The sequence below is a fragment of the Otolemur garnettii genome, unplaced genomic scaffold (genome assembly GCF_000181295.1).
Source record: "Otolemur garnettii isolate 467f Iridium unplaced genomic scaffold, OtoGar3 scaffold00062, whole genome shotgun sequence".
Lineage (NCBI taxonomy): Eukaryota > Metazoa > Chordata > Mammalia > Primates > Galagidae > Otolemur > Otolemur garnettii.
The window spans coordinates 8,748,718-8,764,678 of NW_003852457.1; the positions used below are offsets into that span (position 1 = coordinate 8,748,718).

General features: G+C 45.9%; 1 protein-coding gene and 1 non-coding gene across 2 annotated transcripts in view; both read left to right on the plus strand.

Annotated features, from left to right (window-relative positions):
* The window catches only part of EP400 (E1A binding protein p400), a 132,272-nt gene that overhangs the window by 71,362 nt on the left and 44,949 nt on the right, over positions 1-15,961 (plus strand). The window contains exons 25-32 of the mRNA XM_023514943.1: positions 1,900-2,058; positions 3,864-3,958; positions 4,459-4,730; positions 6,648-6,850; positions 6,937-7,106; positions 8,524-8,720; positions 13,551-13,662; positions 13,851-13,994. Of these exons, the coding sequence (XP_023370711.1) occupies positions 1,900-2,058; positions 3,864-3,958; positions 4,459-4,730; positions 6,648-6,850; positions 6,937-7,106; positions 8,524-8,720; positions 13,551-13,662; positions 13,851-13,994 (1,352 nt within the window). The remainder of the gene's footprint in view (positions 1-1,899; positions 2,059-3,863; positions 3,959-4,458; positions 4,731-6,647; positions 6,851-6,936; positions 7,107-8,523; positions 8,721-13,550; positions 13,663-13,850; positions 13,995-15,961) is intronic.
* Positions 8,112-8,243, plus strand: LOC111726373. Its single transcript, XR_002774161.1, has one exon. It is a non-coding gene; the product is annotated as a small nucleolar RNA SNORA49 (small nucleolar RNA).

Here is a 15,961-nt window from a genome sequence, read left to right on the forward strand (position 1 = left end):
CTCCTGCCTCAGCCTCCCAAGTAGCTGGGACCACAGGCGCCCGCCACAACACCCGGCTGTTTTTTGGTTGCAGCATCATTGTTATTTGGCGGGCCTGGGCTGGATTCGAACCCACGTGGCTGGCACCTTAGCCACTTGAGCCACAGGCGCTGAGCCTTTTTTTTGTTTGTTTTTGACAGTATCTTCCCTTTGAAAGGAGTTTCCTGATTTGTAAATCAAAATGGAAATTTTGCTGCTTTTTGGCTGGGTGTAGTGGTTCATACCTGGGATCCTATCACTTTGGGAACCCAAAGCAGGAGGATTGCTTGAGGCCAGGAGTTTGAAGCTAGCCTGGGCAATATAGTGAGACCCTATCTCTACCAGAAACAATAGAAAAATTAGCCAGATGTGGTGGTGTGCACCTGTAGACCTAGCTAGTTGGGAGGCTGAGGCAGGAGGATTACCGAAGTCCAGGAGTGTGAGGCTACCATGAGCTGTGATCATCCCACTGCACTCCACCCCAGTGACAGAGTGAAATCCTAAATCAAAAATAAATAAATACATAAGTAAGTATTGTTTTCTAATACATGAGATGAATTGTCATAAAAATGCCAAAAGATTAACAATTTATATATGAGAAATTTTATTTTACATTCAGATATAAACCTCCTGGATTAAATTTTAACTCCTAGACATAAACCTCCCAGATGTTTAGCTAAAGGAATATGTTTAATCTAGTAACTGCTCTATAAAGAATATGCAAGACTGGGCAGCGCCTGTGGCTCAGTGAGTAAGGCACCAGTCCCATATACCAAGGGTGGTGGGTTTGAACCCATTCCGGCCAAACTGCAACAAAAGAATAGCCAGGCATCGTGGCACGTGCCTATAGTCCCAGCTACTTGGGAGGCTGAGGCAAGAGAATCACCCAAGCCCAAGAGCTGGAGGTTGCTGTGAGCTGTAACGCTACAGCACTCTACTGAGGGTGACAAAGTGAGACTCTGTCTCTTTAAAAAAAAAAAAAAAATGAGAGACTGGACTTTGGTACTTTAGAATTGATCTTAAATGATTACATGGCAACAATTTAGTCATTACAGTTCCTCTTGGTGATGGATAACCATTTGCTTCTCACCTTTGAGGTTAGGATTCAGAAGTAGGGTTGACAGCAGCTTATGCTGCCACCTTCCTCAAGAGGAATCCCAAGTTGCTGCCTTAGCTCCTGTCAGGTGGAAGGCTCTGTGGCCCAGCTGGCCCCACTGGTGCTCCTGGAAGGGCCTGGATGTCTTTGCAGCAAGAGGCCTTGCAAGGCCTGCATTAGAGAAACCATGGATATACTTTAAATCCTGTGTCTCTCCAGTGACCTGGACCACAGAATTGAGGCCATCCTTTACCACCTCTGATGGCCACTTATTCTCACAAATGTGACTTGGGGAGCATCCTCCAGAGTTATAGAAGGTGGAATGAGTTAGTCACACAGGAGACTGAAAGTGGCCATAAATCACAGGCACTGGGGCCGAATTAGCTTTTTGGGGTATTCCTTCATCCTGTGTGACAGGTATAAGTGCCCACCTGGCAGTCTGGGAGTGGGGACATACTCTGTGACTGATGCAATGCCTGACCCTATATCACAGTCTTCCACAGGCCCTGGTCATGGCACTTCGGCACTTTCCATGAGGGACTGTGAGGGATGATGAGCCTTTTCTTGACAGAAAGAAAAACAGACTTCATTCATTAGGTGGTTTATTTGCTATGGATGATACGTTTTCATATTTTCCACAGTAACTGAACTGATTTGTTTGTGTAGACTTGATTTGGGGTTTTCAGTTCACCATCTTATTTATCTTGGTGCCGTGTGGTAGTACCGCTGTGCATGGCTATGGCACATGTGCCTGTGGCTGATGCACCTGCAACCTGTGCTTGCAGGCAGTGTCCTCCAGATCGTGTCTGCCCCTGGGCAGCCCTACCTACGAGCCCCCGGCCCTGTGGTGATGCAGACCGTGTCGCAGGCAGGTGCTGTGCACAGCGCCCTGGGAAGCAAGCCCCCAGCTGGTGGCCCTGGCACCGCTCCCCCAGCCCCACAAGGTAGGGTGCGATGAACAGCAGGGAGTCTTGGCTCGAGCTTCTTTCTGACCTTCTTTTCCTTTTAAGGTAACTAGAAGGCATTTGTGTGTCTGACTACCACGCTTTAGGACATCAGGCTATATTTGTGACTGTCTCTGATGTCCACAGATGTGCTGTGGTGTCACCTGGATTTATTTTCTTTCTCTTGTGCTTTCAAAGGCATTGGTTGACTATAAGCAGCCTCTACTCTCCTTAGATTTTTAAAAAATTTTGTTCTAACAGAAGACTTTCAGAATCATGAGGAATTTTGCATGCCAGTGTGTCACAAATGCATTTAGTGAGTGTGCTCGGGGCTTCCCCTGGGAACAGGGTACCTGTGACTGCTTGTGCAGGATTTGGATTCTTTCCTATCTGGCCTCTACACTTGCCTCCCAGCTCATCCTGTCCCACAACCTAGCATGCTCTGTCCTGATGTGTTATATCCTTGGGGACACAGAACCAGGTAGCTGTGAGGTGCACCTCTTGCTGGGGCCCTCGGCACTATGTCCTGGTTGCTCAGTGGATTCCAGGATTCTTTCAGCTCTGCTCTCCACCCCCACCAGCATTGTCTAGAGGGTGCTGAGTGGGGCTACCATGAACCACAGTGGGCAGTGCTAGTCATGTCAGAGGAGCTGCAAGGCTGGCCTGGGGAGAGGACAGCACTCAGCTGCTATTCTGCATCCCAGCGTGGCCCCCGGCTCCACTTGCCAGGCATTCTCCACTACTTCAGAACCAAAACAGCTCACCCTGCTCTCTTGAGGATTCCAGAACCTTCTGCACCCCTCAGAGGTTGATAAGTCCTAGGTCTGTGGAGCCCCTTCTCTGAGCTCCAGAGGTGCTGGTATCAGCTGGCAGCCTAACATTCCTTCCAGCTGCTAGGTTCTGGTGGCCTCAATTGCTCCCTTTTGTCTCCTGAAGAGACTCCCACCCTAGGCCCTTACAGTCCTCAGGTACCTCTCTCACTCAATCTTTGTATGAAAGTCTGTCCTGCCAGTGGCTGACCCTGGCTAATAGAGGGGACAGTGTCAGGAGCAGGCCAGGAGCAGATCCTAGGTGGGTCCTGGGTGGTTCTGTCATGGTCTCAGGACCATACAGGCTCCTTGCCAGTGGGCAGAGGAGGACCAACCTCATCAGGGGGTCACTGGATAGATTATGATAGCGTGCTACTGGCAGTGGAGTGCCCTGGCCAGACAGCTGCTGCACAAACTTTGACTGCAGTGAGGGTGGCCACAGCTGTGAAGCATCATGTACTTCTTTCTGCCCTTAACAGGAGAATGTGGTGAGCCTGGAGGTCCCAGCCCAGCTCAGATCCTGGCCATAGAACCTGAGGGCTTCCCTCGCACATCTGAACACATGTTTGAATTACACATGCTCTAGGAGTGTGCTAGTGGAGGGCGAGGGCTTGGAGCCTGTGACAGAGGGTGATTTTGCAGAGACTGTTCTAGATCCATTGGGTTGAGGCTCCATAGAATGTGCCAGCAACTAACTACCATGTTTCCCTGAAAATAAGACACTGTCTTATATTTATTTTTTCTCAAGAAGACACACTAGGGCTTATTTTCAGGGGATGCCTTCCTCTCCACACCAAAATGTATGGTATGGCTATGCAGATACGCTACATAGCCATGCCCATCACTAGGCCTTTTTATCAGAGTAGGGCTTATATTTAACAAATGCATAGAAATCCTGCTAGGGCCTATTTGGGGGGTAGGTCTTATTTTCAGGGAAATACAGTATATCCTCCACACTTTGCTGTCCTTCTCAACTCTTCATTTTTACATTTGTAGTTGGTGTTCCAGGCCGAGTGGCAGTTAATGCCTTGGCTGTAGGGGATCCTGGAATGGCTTCCAAACCCGCCTCTCCCATTGGGGGACCAACTCAGGTGAGAGACGTGAATGTGAAGATTCAACGTTGCTGCATTAACTTGTTCCACTCTGACAGGTTGTTTCCCAAAAGCTGCTCACTGTTTGCTATAGTAATTAAAGGCTTCTGTTTCATATAGGAGCCACATACTCATCAAGTTATGTGACTTTAGAAATGCATTTTTTCTCTGAATTACATAATTTTGATTTGAAAACACATTTTCTAATAGAAGAAATGAAACTGGGCCTTAGGATTGCAGAAATTTTTTTGTGTTTTTATATTCTTCCATAAGTCTTCCCAGCACCAGAAATGCTGCCATCTTTCGAGAAATACTTCTCACACTGGCACAGAGCAGAGCTTGTTTTCACTGTTTCACTTCTGCTACTGTTTTCTGTAGAAGAAGGACCACGTGTGTTGACATGTGCTTTGTACACGGGAGATCCCAGAGTGTTTGGTGAAGATGATAACTGGCCATGTTGCTTCTCATGTAACCACTTATCATCCCTGTTTTTGATAAAGGAGGAAAAGACCAGGCTTTTGAAAGAGCGGCTGGATCAGATCTATCTCATCAATGAGCGACGGTGTTTGCGAGCCCCAGTCTACGGGAGAGATTTGTTAGGACTTTGCTTCCTGCCTGGCAGGGAAAAGATACCCTGGCTTGGGTTTGTTGACAGCAGTCTGGACAAGGAGGCTGGGCTAGCCAGTTGCTGTGAGCCAACATCTAGAGGGGAAAGTAAGCTAATTCTGACGCTGGGTCAGTGTCGAGAGTCCCTCCAGGATGTCGTCAGCAGGTGAGTTTTTTACCTTTGTTGAGGAGGTAATTCAGCCTCCTGTATTCCTTCACTGTGTTGTTCCCCAACAGTTTCTTTCAACTTGGGGGAAGTTCATCTTACTCTTACAGCTTCTCCCCAAGTTGTCACCTAGAAGTCTGTTTGAAATCACTGTTCATGGCCAACAGCTCTGGGCTCAGATGGTCTTATTATCTGGGGATAGTCTCTGGATGGGTGACAGATCATTCTCCATCTTTCTCTTTCAAAAGAATATTTTCTGTTATGTTTGTTATGTATGTTATGTGTTCTGTTGTGTTGTGTTATGTTATGTGTTGTATTGTGTTATGTTATTGAAACAGAGACTATGTTGCCCTCAGTAGAGTGCCATGCCATCATAGTTCACAGCCACTTCAAACTCTTGGGCTTAAGCTATTCTCTTGCCTCAGCCTCCCAAGTAGCTGGGACTATAGGTGCCCACCACAGTGCCCAGCTATTTTTTGTTATTGTTGTCGTTGTTTAGCAGGCTTGGGCCAGGGTCGAACCTGCCAGCCCCAGTGTATGTGGCCAGTGCCCTAACCACTGAGCTACAGGCGCCGAGCCTCAAAAGAATATTTTATTAAAATAAGCATGTGTGATTGAATGCTGTGTGAGGAGAAATGTGTGTAGGAGTTGAACTCAGAATATGCTTTTTGTGGGGGGACACAAGGTCTTGCTGTCATCCTAGGTTTAGCCAATCCTCCTGCCTTAGCCTCCTGAGTAGCTGGGACTATAGGCACCCACTATTGCACCTGGATAATTTTTCTATTTCTTTTTTTAGAGATGGGGTCTCACTATGGTGCCCAGGCTAATCTTGTATGCCTGGCCTCAAGCAATCCTCCTGCCTCTACCTCCCAGGGTACTAGGATTACAGGTGTGAGCCACCACACTGAACCCATAATACCCTTTAGTAGAGGCAAAATCCCAGTGTTGATGGGTGCTACAGTTCACCAGATGCTGCCTCTGCATAGCTGAGGCTGTACTTGTTCTGTGGAGAGCTTGGCCTGTTTGCAGTTTTATGTGGGCTAACCTGTGTTCTCTTCACACAGGTTAGGTTAGGGCTGTGTTCCTTAGTTCCTCTGTCTACAGCTGCCTGTGCCTATTTCAGGGATTTCAGATCAGGAACAGAGTCAGTAGAGAGAAAGAAACAGAGAGTGTTTCCTCAAGGTTGAGCAATAACTCTGACTCTTCCAACCTGTATGTGGTTAAGTTCATGCCTCTTGGGCTCTGGGACTTGATTGTCTTTCGAATGCTCGTCTGCCCTTGTATGATGCCCCTTCATTGGGCATCTCGGATGACCTTGTTGGCTAGAGTGCAGTTGGATCAAGTCACAGCTTCATGTCCATAGGGAGATGGCTTTCCTGGTATAGAGTCTCTGGGGCTAGCAGCAAGTGCAGAGTCAGCTGTGAGCCTCCCCTGTGTCCTCGTCCTGTTCTCTGTAGCTTTTGTCATCCTAGTCTGGCCTTGTCCTGGTGGCACAGTAGCTGTAGCTCTCCAGGAGTATCTTTGTCCAAGAAATAGCATGCTGCCGTCCCTAATTCCTAGCTGCAGACATGAGCCTCAAACAGAATGGCCTGTTTCTGAGCCAGTTCTTGTGCTGAGGAGTGCCCTGCCCAACCTTGCAGACCTGACTTGTCTGATGGTCCCTGAGGGGGGCCATCATTGGTCAGGACTGCTTACATTCTCATGAGGTTTGCCATGAAGGGTGGTACATGCTTAGCATTCTCATCCATGGTTGCCATGAAGGGTGGTACATGCCAGCAGCCATGTCCCCCAAGATTTTAGAGGTCCTGCTATTTCATGACAGGGATCATCAGGGTTCTGCCCTCGGTCTCTGCTGGTCCACTGTGTACAGAGATGCTGAATGCCCTGTGGTGACTGAGCATTCTTTTTGCTCTCCAGGGTGGCTTGTGTGATTCCTCCAGTGGTGGCAGCACCCCCATCCCTGTGGGTTGCGAGGCCACCCCCACTGTACAGCCGCAGAATGAGGGTCTTCAGGCAGTGTCTGGAAGAGCACGCTGCCCCCTGTGTACAGCAGCTGCGTCAGGTGACTGCTCTGCGCTCGCTACGCTTCCCTGAGCTGAGGCTGGTGCAGTTTGACTCAGGTATGAGAGCAGGTCCTATCAGCCCAGTTTAGTATGTGAGCCTTCCTTGCTTCAGGTTATGAGATACAATATTATTCATTTTCTAGGAAAATTGGAAGCTCTAGCTATCTTACTTCAGAAGTTGAAATCTGAAGGACGTCGGGTGCTGATTTTATCACAGATGGTTCTTATGTTAGACATTTTAGAGATGTTCTTGAACTTCCATTTTCTTACCTATGTAAGAATTGATGAAAATGCCAACAGTGAACAACGCCAGGTAAAAAATAAATTACCTTATCATTTAAGATTCAGTTGCATTACCTTATATCACCAGTTTTTAACCTAAAAGTGTGGTATAAATTCAGTGATCTCATGACCTTTCTAAATGAAAGGGGAAGAACTTAATGAGTCTAAACTCGTTACGTCTCACTATGTCTTCAGGATGTGCTATTAAGTCAGTGCACAGTCTGTTGGTGTCTCAGGGTGAGAGCTGGTAACTGCAGTCCCTGTATGGCAGGTCTGGGGTCCTCAGGAGGCAGTTGTGAAGACATGAAACCTATCTAGAAATGCAAGTTAATGTGCCCTTTCTTTACTTACCAGATTCTCTAAGGGTATTTCGATTCCTTCAAGCTTTCATGTACTGCTGGCCTGAGTGTCCAGAAATCAGTGTGGATTGTGAACATTGACGATACATGGATGACCTAGTAATTCTATATTTAGGACTCTTTGTGTACTCAGGGATAGCAGTGGCATACCCTTTAAAGATCTGTATACACAGTTGTTGTAGAAATGTTTACAATAAGCCACAATCGTGAGCAAAGTAAATGTTTAGTGGTAGAAGACGACATATGTTAAGAGTTGTTTGTGAGCCCCTTGATTGGTGATAGTGTAAACAAATACTGTTTCCCAGCATTCTGTATGGTGTACTAAAGTCAATTCTAGAGCCAGTTTTAGTACTACAGCATAATGTTCCCAGGAGCAAATAAGCTGCTGCATTGTAGATCACATGTATGTTTTATAGCTCATCTGGAATCGCAATGCACATGCACAGGCACACATTGAGAAGGCTGAAAAGAAATACACTAAAGAGCTAACTAACAAGTTTTCTTGGCTGTAGTGTAACAAATTATATAGAGAATTTTTTGAAGGCAGTGGGTGGGTCTACTCCTAGTTTCTGTTTTGGCACAGATGAATTATAGAAGGTAAATATATTCAAGTCAAGTCATTTCTGTTTATGGTCCCTCATAAGGTAAGTGGGATCTCTCTTGGGACTTTTTTCCTGCCTCCTCAGCCTTACTCCAGGGGCTTGTGCCTGTCGAGTGCCCTGGCATTGCCTGAGGATAGACAAGCAAGCACACGTCCCTCCCCAGTAAGACTTTGCTATCTTTTGGGGCCTACAAGGTGAGCTGACAGTATATTCAAGATGGAATTCTCTTTTTGTGACCAATGGCTTGTGTTAATAAGGCAGTGGATAGGGATACTGGTGAGCAGTGAGTGAGAGATGATGCAGATGTACAGAAGACCCATAGAGAAAGCTCAAACTCTGTTACTTTATAGCACACACTCATGTCACATGGAACACAAATCAAACACTTTGGTTATGGAATAATGTCTTATCAATAAGTATTAGAATGTGTCAGAGGTTTCCTAACACATCTTGGGAACACTAACTTGGGTGTTCTGTGCCATCTCAGGAACTAATGAGGAGCTTCAACAGGGACAGGCGGATTTTCTGCGCCATTCTTTCCACTCACAGCCGCGCTACAGGCATAAGCCTGGTTGAGGCAGATACTGTTGTGTTTTATGACAATGACCTGAACCCAGTGATGGATGCCAAAGCCCAGGAGTGGTGTGACCGCATTGGGAGGTGCAAAGACATCCACATATACAGGTGACGCCCCTGCCAGGATAGCAAGTTGAGATGTGTGGGTGGGAAGCTTTGCAAAGGTGTCCAAGAACACTAATGCAAAAATAAAAGGTAGAGCTAAAATAATGTACTACAATTTAATTTTAGAAGTGTCTACTATATCTTATTTTTCCTTTGGACAAATTTATATTCTTCCTGTTTGATTTATTCTTTATTTATGCATGACATTTGCTTGAACTTATGATTCTACTCAGATAAGTTGAATCTTGCTATGTTTTTAGTATTTACACTTATACTTCCTCCAGGGTATTTAAACTTTAAACAGGCAATTTAAATTTGGGGTTGTTTCAAGTATTATAAATTGTAAATTACCTGTTAGTAAAATAGCTTTAGAAAGAACCTAAATCTGTTACCATTACTTTTATGCATAAATATGTGATTGGAGAAAATGGGGAAAGGTCTAAAATATATTTCTAAATTTCTAAAATTACGTATTGTCACAGTGTATTAAAGTGGTTTTAAATTTTCTTGCTCCCTCACTTCATGTCTGGTTGTGTGTGGAGCACAGGCCATGCTCATCACACATGCCTTTGAGTTTTCAGGTGGGGCTGAGGCTGCTTTGTGAGCCTCACAGTGGTGATCAGCCTGGGGCTAAGATGTCCTTCTGTGCTCTTAGCTGTATGCTTTCTAGCAGTACGGTAGATGCCACAGTGATCCAAATGCATATTTAAACAGCTTTATTATTATCTCTCTAATTCTAAATGCATTATACATGTTCATTGAAAAAGAAGAAAAACATATTGTGATAAATAAGGGTGTTACAGAGAGAGACCAGGCACTAACATTCAATGTTTACCTCTCCACATTTTCTTAGTTCTTTCAGAAGCTCTTACTGTCAGTCTTACTTTGTTTTCCTTTTTTCTTTCATAGTAGATAATGAGTTTACCAGTGAATATGAACTTGGTATATAGTTTATATGGAATGAATAAGATTTCATTGTGTAATCCCTTTCTAATTGTTGGCTCTTTAGAAATTACTAGCCAGAAACTGGAAAAAAAATTTTTTTTATTCTGAGTAGCCACAAAGTCTCTAAAATGCTCAGAAAGGCTTAGCAGTGAAGGAGCAGGATACTGCCATGGGGATGTGTATGATTGCATTGAAGGCCAAAAGGTGAGGCCTGCTAAGTGGAAGACACGCTGCCTCTTGGATGGTAAGACCAGTGGTGGGCAGTTTCTGGGCAGGGCTCAGTGGCTCACGCCTATAATCCTAGCACTTTGGGAGGCCAAGATGGGTGGATTGCTTAAGCTCAGGCATTCAAGACCAACCTGAGCAAGACCCTATCTCTACTAAAAATAGAAAAACTAGCCGGACATTGTGGTGGACACTGTAGTCCCAGCTACTCAGGAGGCTGAGACAAGAGAAACACTTGAGCCCAGGAGTTTGAGGTTCCTGTGAGCTATGACACCATGGCACTGCACCTAGGGTGACCAAGTGAGACTCTGTATCCAAAAAAAAAATTAGTTTCTCCAAAGTAATGTTAAAATTTAATGTCTTTTTTTTTGAGACTGAGTTTCAAGCTGTTACCCTCGGTAGAGTGCCATGGCGTTACAGCTCACAGCAACCTCAGATTCTTGGGCTTAAGTGATTCACTTGTCTCAGCCTCCTAAGTAGCTGGCACCCACCACAATGCCTGGCTATTTTTTGGTTGTAGTTGTTATTGTTATTTGGCAGGCCTGGTCTGTATTTGAATCTGCCAGCTCCATTGTATGTGGCTAGCGCCCTAGCCAAAATTTAACATCATTTTAATGAAACCCTAATCATGGGTGTGTAATACACACACACTTGAGTAAAAGGATATAAAGAGCATATTCAGAGTGAGAAAGATCTAACAGTGGCCTCTGTGGTAGCCAGTGCTGTAGGAAGGGCACCCAGGCCCTGCATGTATGGTCAGAGCTTGTGACTTGTCCTGAAAGCATCAGAACAGACAGCTCAGGGCCCAGCATAGGTGAGAATTAAATTTCGTTATGGTCAGAGGTGGTTTGCTGGTGAATACTGATGCATACTTTGCTCTCCTCATGAGAGGATGGGGCTGGAGCATTATGTTCCATAGAGTGTAGCAAAGTCCAGATGGATTAAAGACTTTGATGTGAGATGTAAAGAGATGATCTTCGAATGGTCCTTAAGAGACAGTGGCCATATCCTTGGTCTGGAAGGGCTCATGTCAACTGAACTAAGGCCTCAGAAGTAGGGGAAGACAGACCTGTTTGACTGCAGTACTGTAAGAATTTAAGTATTGCAAAAAGATGCGATGAGCAAAGTAAATAGGTAAATGATAGGCTGGAAAAATGATTTGCAATCCTCATGACAGAGAGTTGAATAACTCATAAATTGAAGAGAAAGACAAGGTCAGGCTCACACCTGTAATCCTAGCACTCAGGGAGGCCAAGGCAGGTGGATTGCCTGAGCTCATGAGTTTGAGACCAGACTGATCCAGAGCGAGACCTCGTCTCTAATAGCCAGGTGTTGTGGTAGGCATCTGTAGTCCCAGCTACTTGGGAAGCTGAGGCAAGAGAATCTCTTAAACCCAAGAGTTTGAGGTTGCTGTGAGCCTTGGCACACTCCTGAGGGCAACAAATTGAGACTCTGTCTCCAAAAAAAAAAAGCTCTCCTTATTTTAAAAAAGAAAGGGCAAGAAACTGTGGATGTGAACAGTCTGTTCTAGGTGGCCAGGAAGCATGAGGAAGTGCCCTAGCTCATGGGGAGGAAGAGGAAGTACAGGTTCATTGTCCAATGAACTGTCTCTCTACATGCACCAATCAGGTGTAACCGTGAAGGGAAGGCAGCTACTCAGACTGGTGCGAGTAAAAGTGAGTGGAGCATGCGGTTGCTTTAGCTTTTTCTGAAAGGAATTTGTCAGGGTCTGTGGAAATTAATTTGACACTTGTCCTTTGTCCACAATATAAAACTATGCCAAGGGATCTGTTTTTGTGGTCTATAGATGCTTGTCGTCACATGGCATGAGGCAGGAACCAGGGAATGCCAGTCACCCAGGGGTGCAGAACAGGCAGCAGGAAAGTGAGCTCATTTGGAGGGATCTCTGTGGTCCACTGTTGAGTGAGGAGGGCAGACTGCAAGGACATGTGTGTTGGGGTGAACGTTGTCACATGCCATCATGCACAGGAGTAATTCTCTGTGGACAGGGAGGAGGTGTGGAACTGTGCATCCTAAGGTGTTATTGTTGATACTGCTGCCCAGAGAAAGAGGTTAGGAGAGGCCAGCAGCACCTTCCCAAACAACAGTGAAGCTGTGTCTATAAAATAGGCATCCCTTAAATGTATGCCTTCACACATGTGAAGTGTTGTCTTTTTGTTATAACGAAAAGACAAAAGACAATACCTGTGAACTAAGGCAGGTGAAAACACAATCACCACATTTTAGTAGCTATCTCTGGGTAATCACACAATTTGTTTTCTTTTCTTTTTTTCTTTTTTTTTTTTTTTGAGACAGTGTTTCACTTTGTCATCCTCAGCAGAGTACTGTGGTGTCATAGCTCACAGCAACTTCAAACTCTTGGGCTCAAGTGATTCCCTCGCCTCAGCCTCCCAAGTAGCTGGGACTACAGGTGCCCGCCACAATGCTTAGAGATAGGGTCTCGCTCTTGCTTAGGTTGATCTTGAATATGTGAGCTCAGGCAATCCACCTGCCTCTGCCTTGCAGAGTGCTAGGATTGTAGGCATGAGCCACCATGCCCAGCCTCAGATTTGTTTTCTTCTTTATACTTCACTTTTTTTTTTTTTTTTTTGAGAGTCTCACTTTGTCACACCTGGTCTCACTGTAGCTGAGGCTGGTCTTGAACTCGTGAGCTCAGGTCATCTTCCTGCCTCGGCCTCCCAGAGTGCTGAGATTACAGCTGTGCTTGTTTACACTTTTATATAAACAAATTATTTATAGCAAACATGTATTAATATCAAGAAACAGGAGGTTTTCATTTAAGGGGCCATGAAGGTCTCCCAGGTGTTGCTCTGCCATTTGTTAGGTTGTTCTTCCTTTCTTCATGTTGCTGTTCTCCTTTATCGTCTATTTACTTCTTTTGTATGTGTCTGGGTTCCTCTAGTTATTTTCTGTTCTGTTCCCTATGTCTTTATTTCTATTTAGTATTTAGGTTCCTTTAAATTTGGAATTTCCTGGAAAAATTCTGTTTGTTCTTCTCTTCTCTATGAGAACTTTGCTGAGCATGAGTCTTGTGGATGTTGGCTGGCTGAGCCTGGGGCTGTGGGCCACACGTGGGCCTACTTTGCTGTCTGCCTGCAATCTTGGGAAGGCAGGTGCCTCTCTGCCTCTGTCCCATCATCCTCTAGTGGGATCAGCTGCACTATTAATTTGGCATCTGCTGTGGCCCTGGCAAACATGCAGGGGATACAAAGATGAAAATGTCCATGATTATATGAGAGTGAGACACCTTTCACAAGTATCTTAAAAGCACTGTCAATGAAGTGATCAGCTCTGCCTATGGGGCTCTGACGAAGCCTCAGAAGAGTCAGAGGTGCATCTGCAAGGACTGAGTGTGGCATTTCTGGGTTGAGGCTGGAGGGATAAGCACTGTTGGCAAGCAGGCCTATGGGGTGGAGGTAGCGTGAAGGCTTCAGGGGCAGCCTGTTGTGCTGAGATTTGTTGGGGTGGGGTGATGAGAGGATGGTCTTTGGCTCCCCCTTAGTGAGTTGGGGGCAGGCAGGGAACAGGACTAGACAGGTGTGGTCTTACCAGCTGCCAGCTCCACACTTCTCCTTGGGTGTGGTGTCAGCGTATGTCCAGGGGACTTACTGTTATGTCTGTCTTTCTGTGTTTTGTTTGTAGGCTTGTGAGTGGCAATTCCATTGAAGAGAAATTGTTGAAAAATGGAACTAAAGATTTGATCCGAGAAGTAGCTGCTCAGGGGAATGACTACTCCATGGCGTTCTTAACTCAGGTACTCTTTGTTTGTTAAGGATTCTGAGGGTGAGGAACGCCACACAGTGAATGGGATCATGCTATTTTATTAGACATTAATGAGGAATGATTGCCTAATAGTTTTCCAGGTACTTAGCTCTCAAGTTCAGGTCAGTCATAGTGTCACGTCTTTTGTTACTAGAGAATAACGTGCATATTTGTGTGCAGCGAACCATCCAGGAGCTGTTTGAAGTTTATTCCCCCATGGATGACACTGGCTTCCCAGTAAAAGCTGAGGAGTTTGTAGTGCTTTCTCAGGAGCCTTCTGTCTCGGAAACCATTGCCCCCAAAATCGCAAGACCTTTCATAGAGGTAAGAGTAAGCTTTGTTCAACAACTCAAGCAAGGTTGTTAGAGGAGGACCAAACCTGCCTGGGTTCTTGCCTGCACCTCTCTGTGGCTGTGCCCCCACCCCTGCCTAGCAGCCCTCCTTCTTTTCCTCTTCCTTTTCTTCTGTTGTGGGCACTTTGAACTATAAATAAGAGTAAAAGGAGCGTGGTAGGGTGTGGGCCTTGCATCTCTGCTGCCCAGTGTCAGTGCCACCATCATTTTCCTGACGCTTACCAAGCTGTGCTTAATACCCTACCAGTCTGAAGTCCTTCCCCTCACTGTGGACATCTGCCAGCCCTCCCATCTCCTGTGATTCTGCTGGTGCCCCCCCCACCCCAGGAGACGGCCATCTCAGCTTATTCTCTCTGGATACAGCAGCTGCCAGCCCCAGTGCTGCTGTGTTCTAGAAACAAGGCCACCTGTGTGGCAGACACCTGAGGTGTGGAATATTTGGCCTGTGTCAAAGACCCAGTGCAGACGGGAACACACTGTCTCATGGGTAGTTTTCTATGTTGATTACATGCTCAACTGATAACATTTTGGATATTGTGGTACATAAACATTTTGCCATTTTAATGTGGGTATTAAAAGGTCTTAGATTGCATGTGTGCTGTGTGAGCATCTCCTGGGTCCTTGCAAAGACCACTGCTCTCATCACCTCAGCTCTTCCCAGGACTTTCATCTCATCTCTCCCTCACTTTCTGAATTCCTTCCTTTTTACCGTAGCCTCACATCAAGGGAAGGGGTTTCCTTTTCCTCCAAACCTTGTTTGGGGCCCTTGTTTCTGTGCCTTTTGCATCAGAAGGACCAGTGTCCTGTCCCCCTCCTCATGTCTGGCTGCAGTGTATGGCTGCAGTCACTTCTCCACTTACTTTCTTTTCTTTGAAGACCATACCACATTTGAGGCTCAGCCCTTGGGCCCCTGCCCCTGAGGATACCAGACCATGTGTGAGGCACAGTCTTCAAGCAGTTGCCCATGAAGCAGCTCCTGTGGTGGCCACCCCTACCCCTGTAGTCAGCTTGTTCTTGCCAGCACTGCTGTTGAGTAACCATCTCTTCTATTTCTAAAATGACTTGTTTGGTTATTGGAGTAATAATGTGTGAGGTACAGCTGTCTCAGTCCATTTCATGTGGCCCTAAAGGAATACCTGAGACTTGATAATATTATAAAGAAAAATGGTTTATTTGTCTTGTGATTCTTGTGGCTAGAAAATTCCATACTGGGCGTCTGGTGACGGCTTCAGGATACTTTGCTCCTGGCAGGTTGAAGGGAGCAGCATGTGCAGAGATTACGTGGTGAGAGAGAGGGAGTGGGGAGGCGCCAAGTGCTTGTAGGAATTATTGAAGCAAGAACTCACTTGCCCTCAGCCCCAAGCTTTGAGTTGTTCGAGAGGGATCTGCTCCCACCTCCAATGCTAGGACCAAATTTCAGCCCGATACTTGGAAGGGACAAATATCCAGACCACAGCCAAAGTCTTTGAGAAGTCATAATGAGAAGCCAGTCCCGTGCAGAGACAGCCACTACCAGAACTTGCACAGGGGTCCTTCCATGGGTTTTCTGTGTGTAATTTCCCCTCCACAGAGACACCTTATAGATATCTCTTTGTTAGGAGGTGCAGTTTCATTGTGTTTACAAAAGGTTGTACATTCATGAGGCTGAGAAATTCAAACAACACAAAGGATGGTGGGAAAAATAGATTCTCACCCAGAGGTAACCATTTAATCCTTACTTTTACACATGTCCTTGAGGAAAAATGCAGGACCTGAAGATTGTGGGTGCATGTGAGCATGGACTGTGAGCGTGTCACACATACCATGCCTGTGAGTGTGTGGAGTGACCATGTCACACACTGTGTGTGAGCATGTCATACATACTGTGCTTGTGAGTGTGAGGTAAGCACGTCACATGCACTTGCTGTTTCTCCTTAACAAATTCATCTTGGGGGGGGG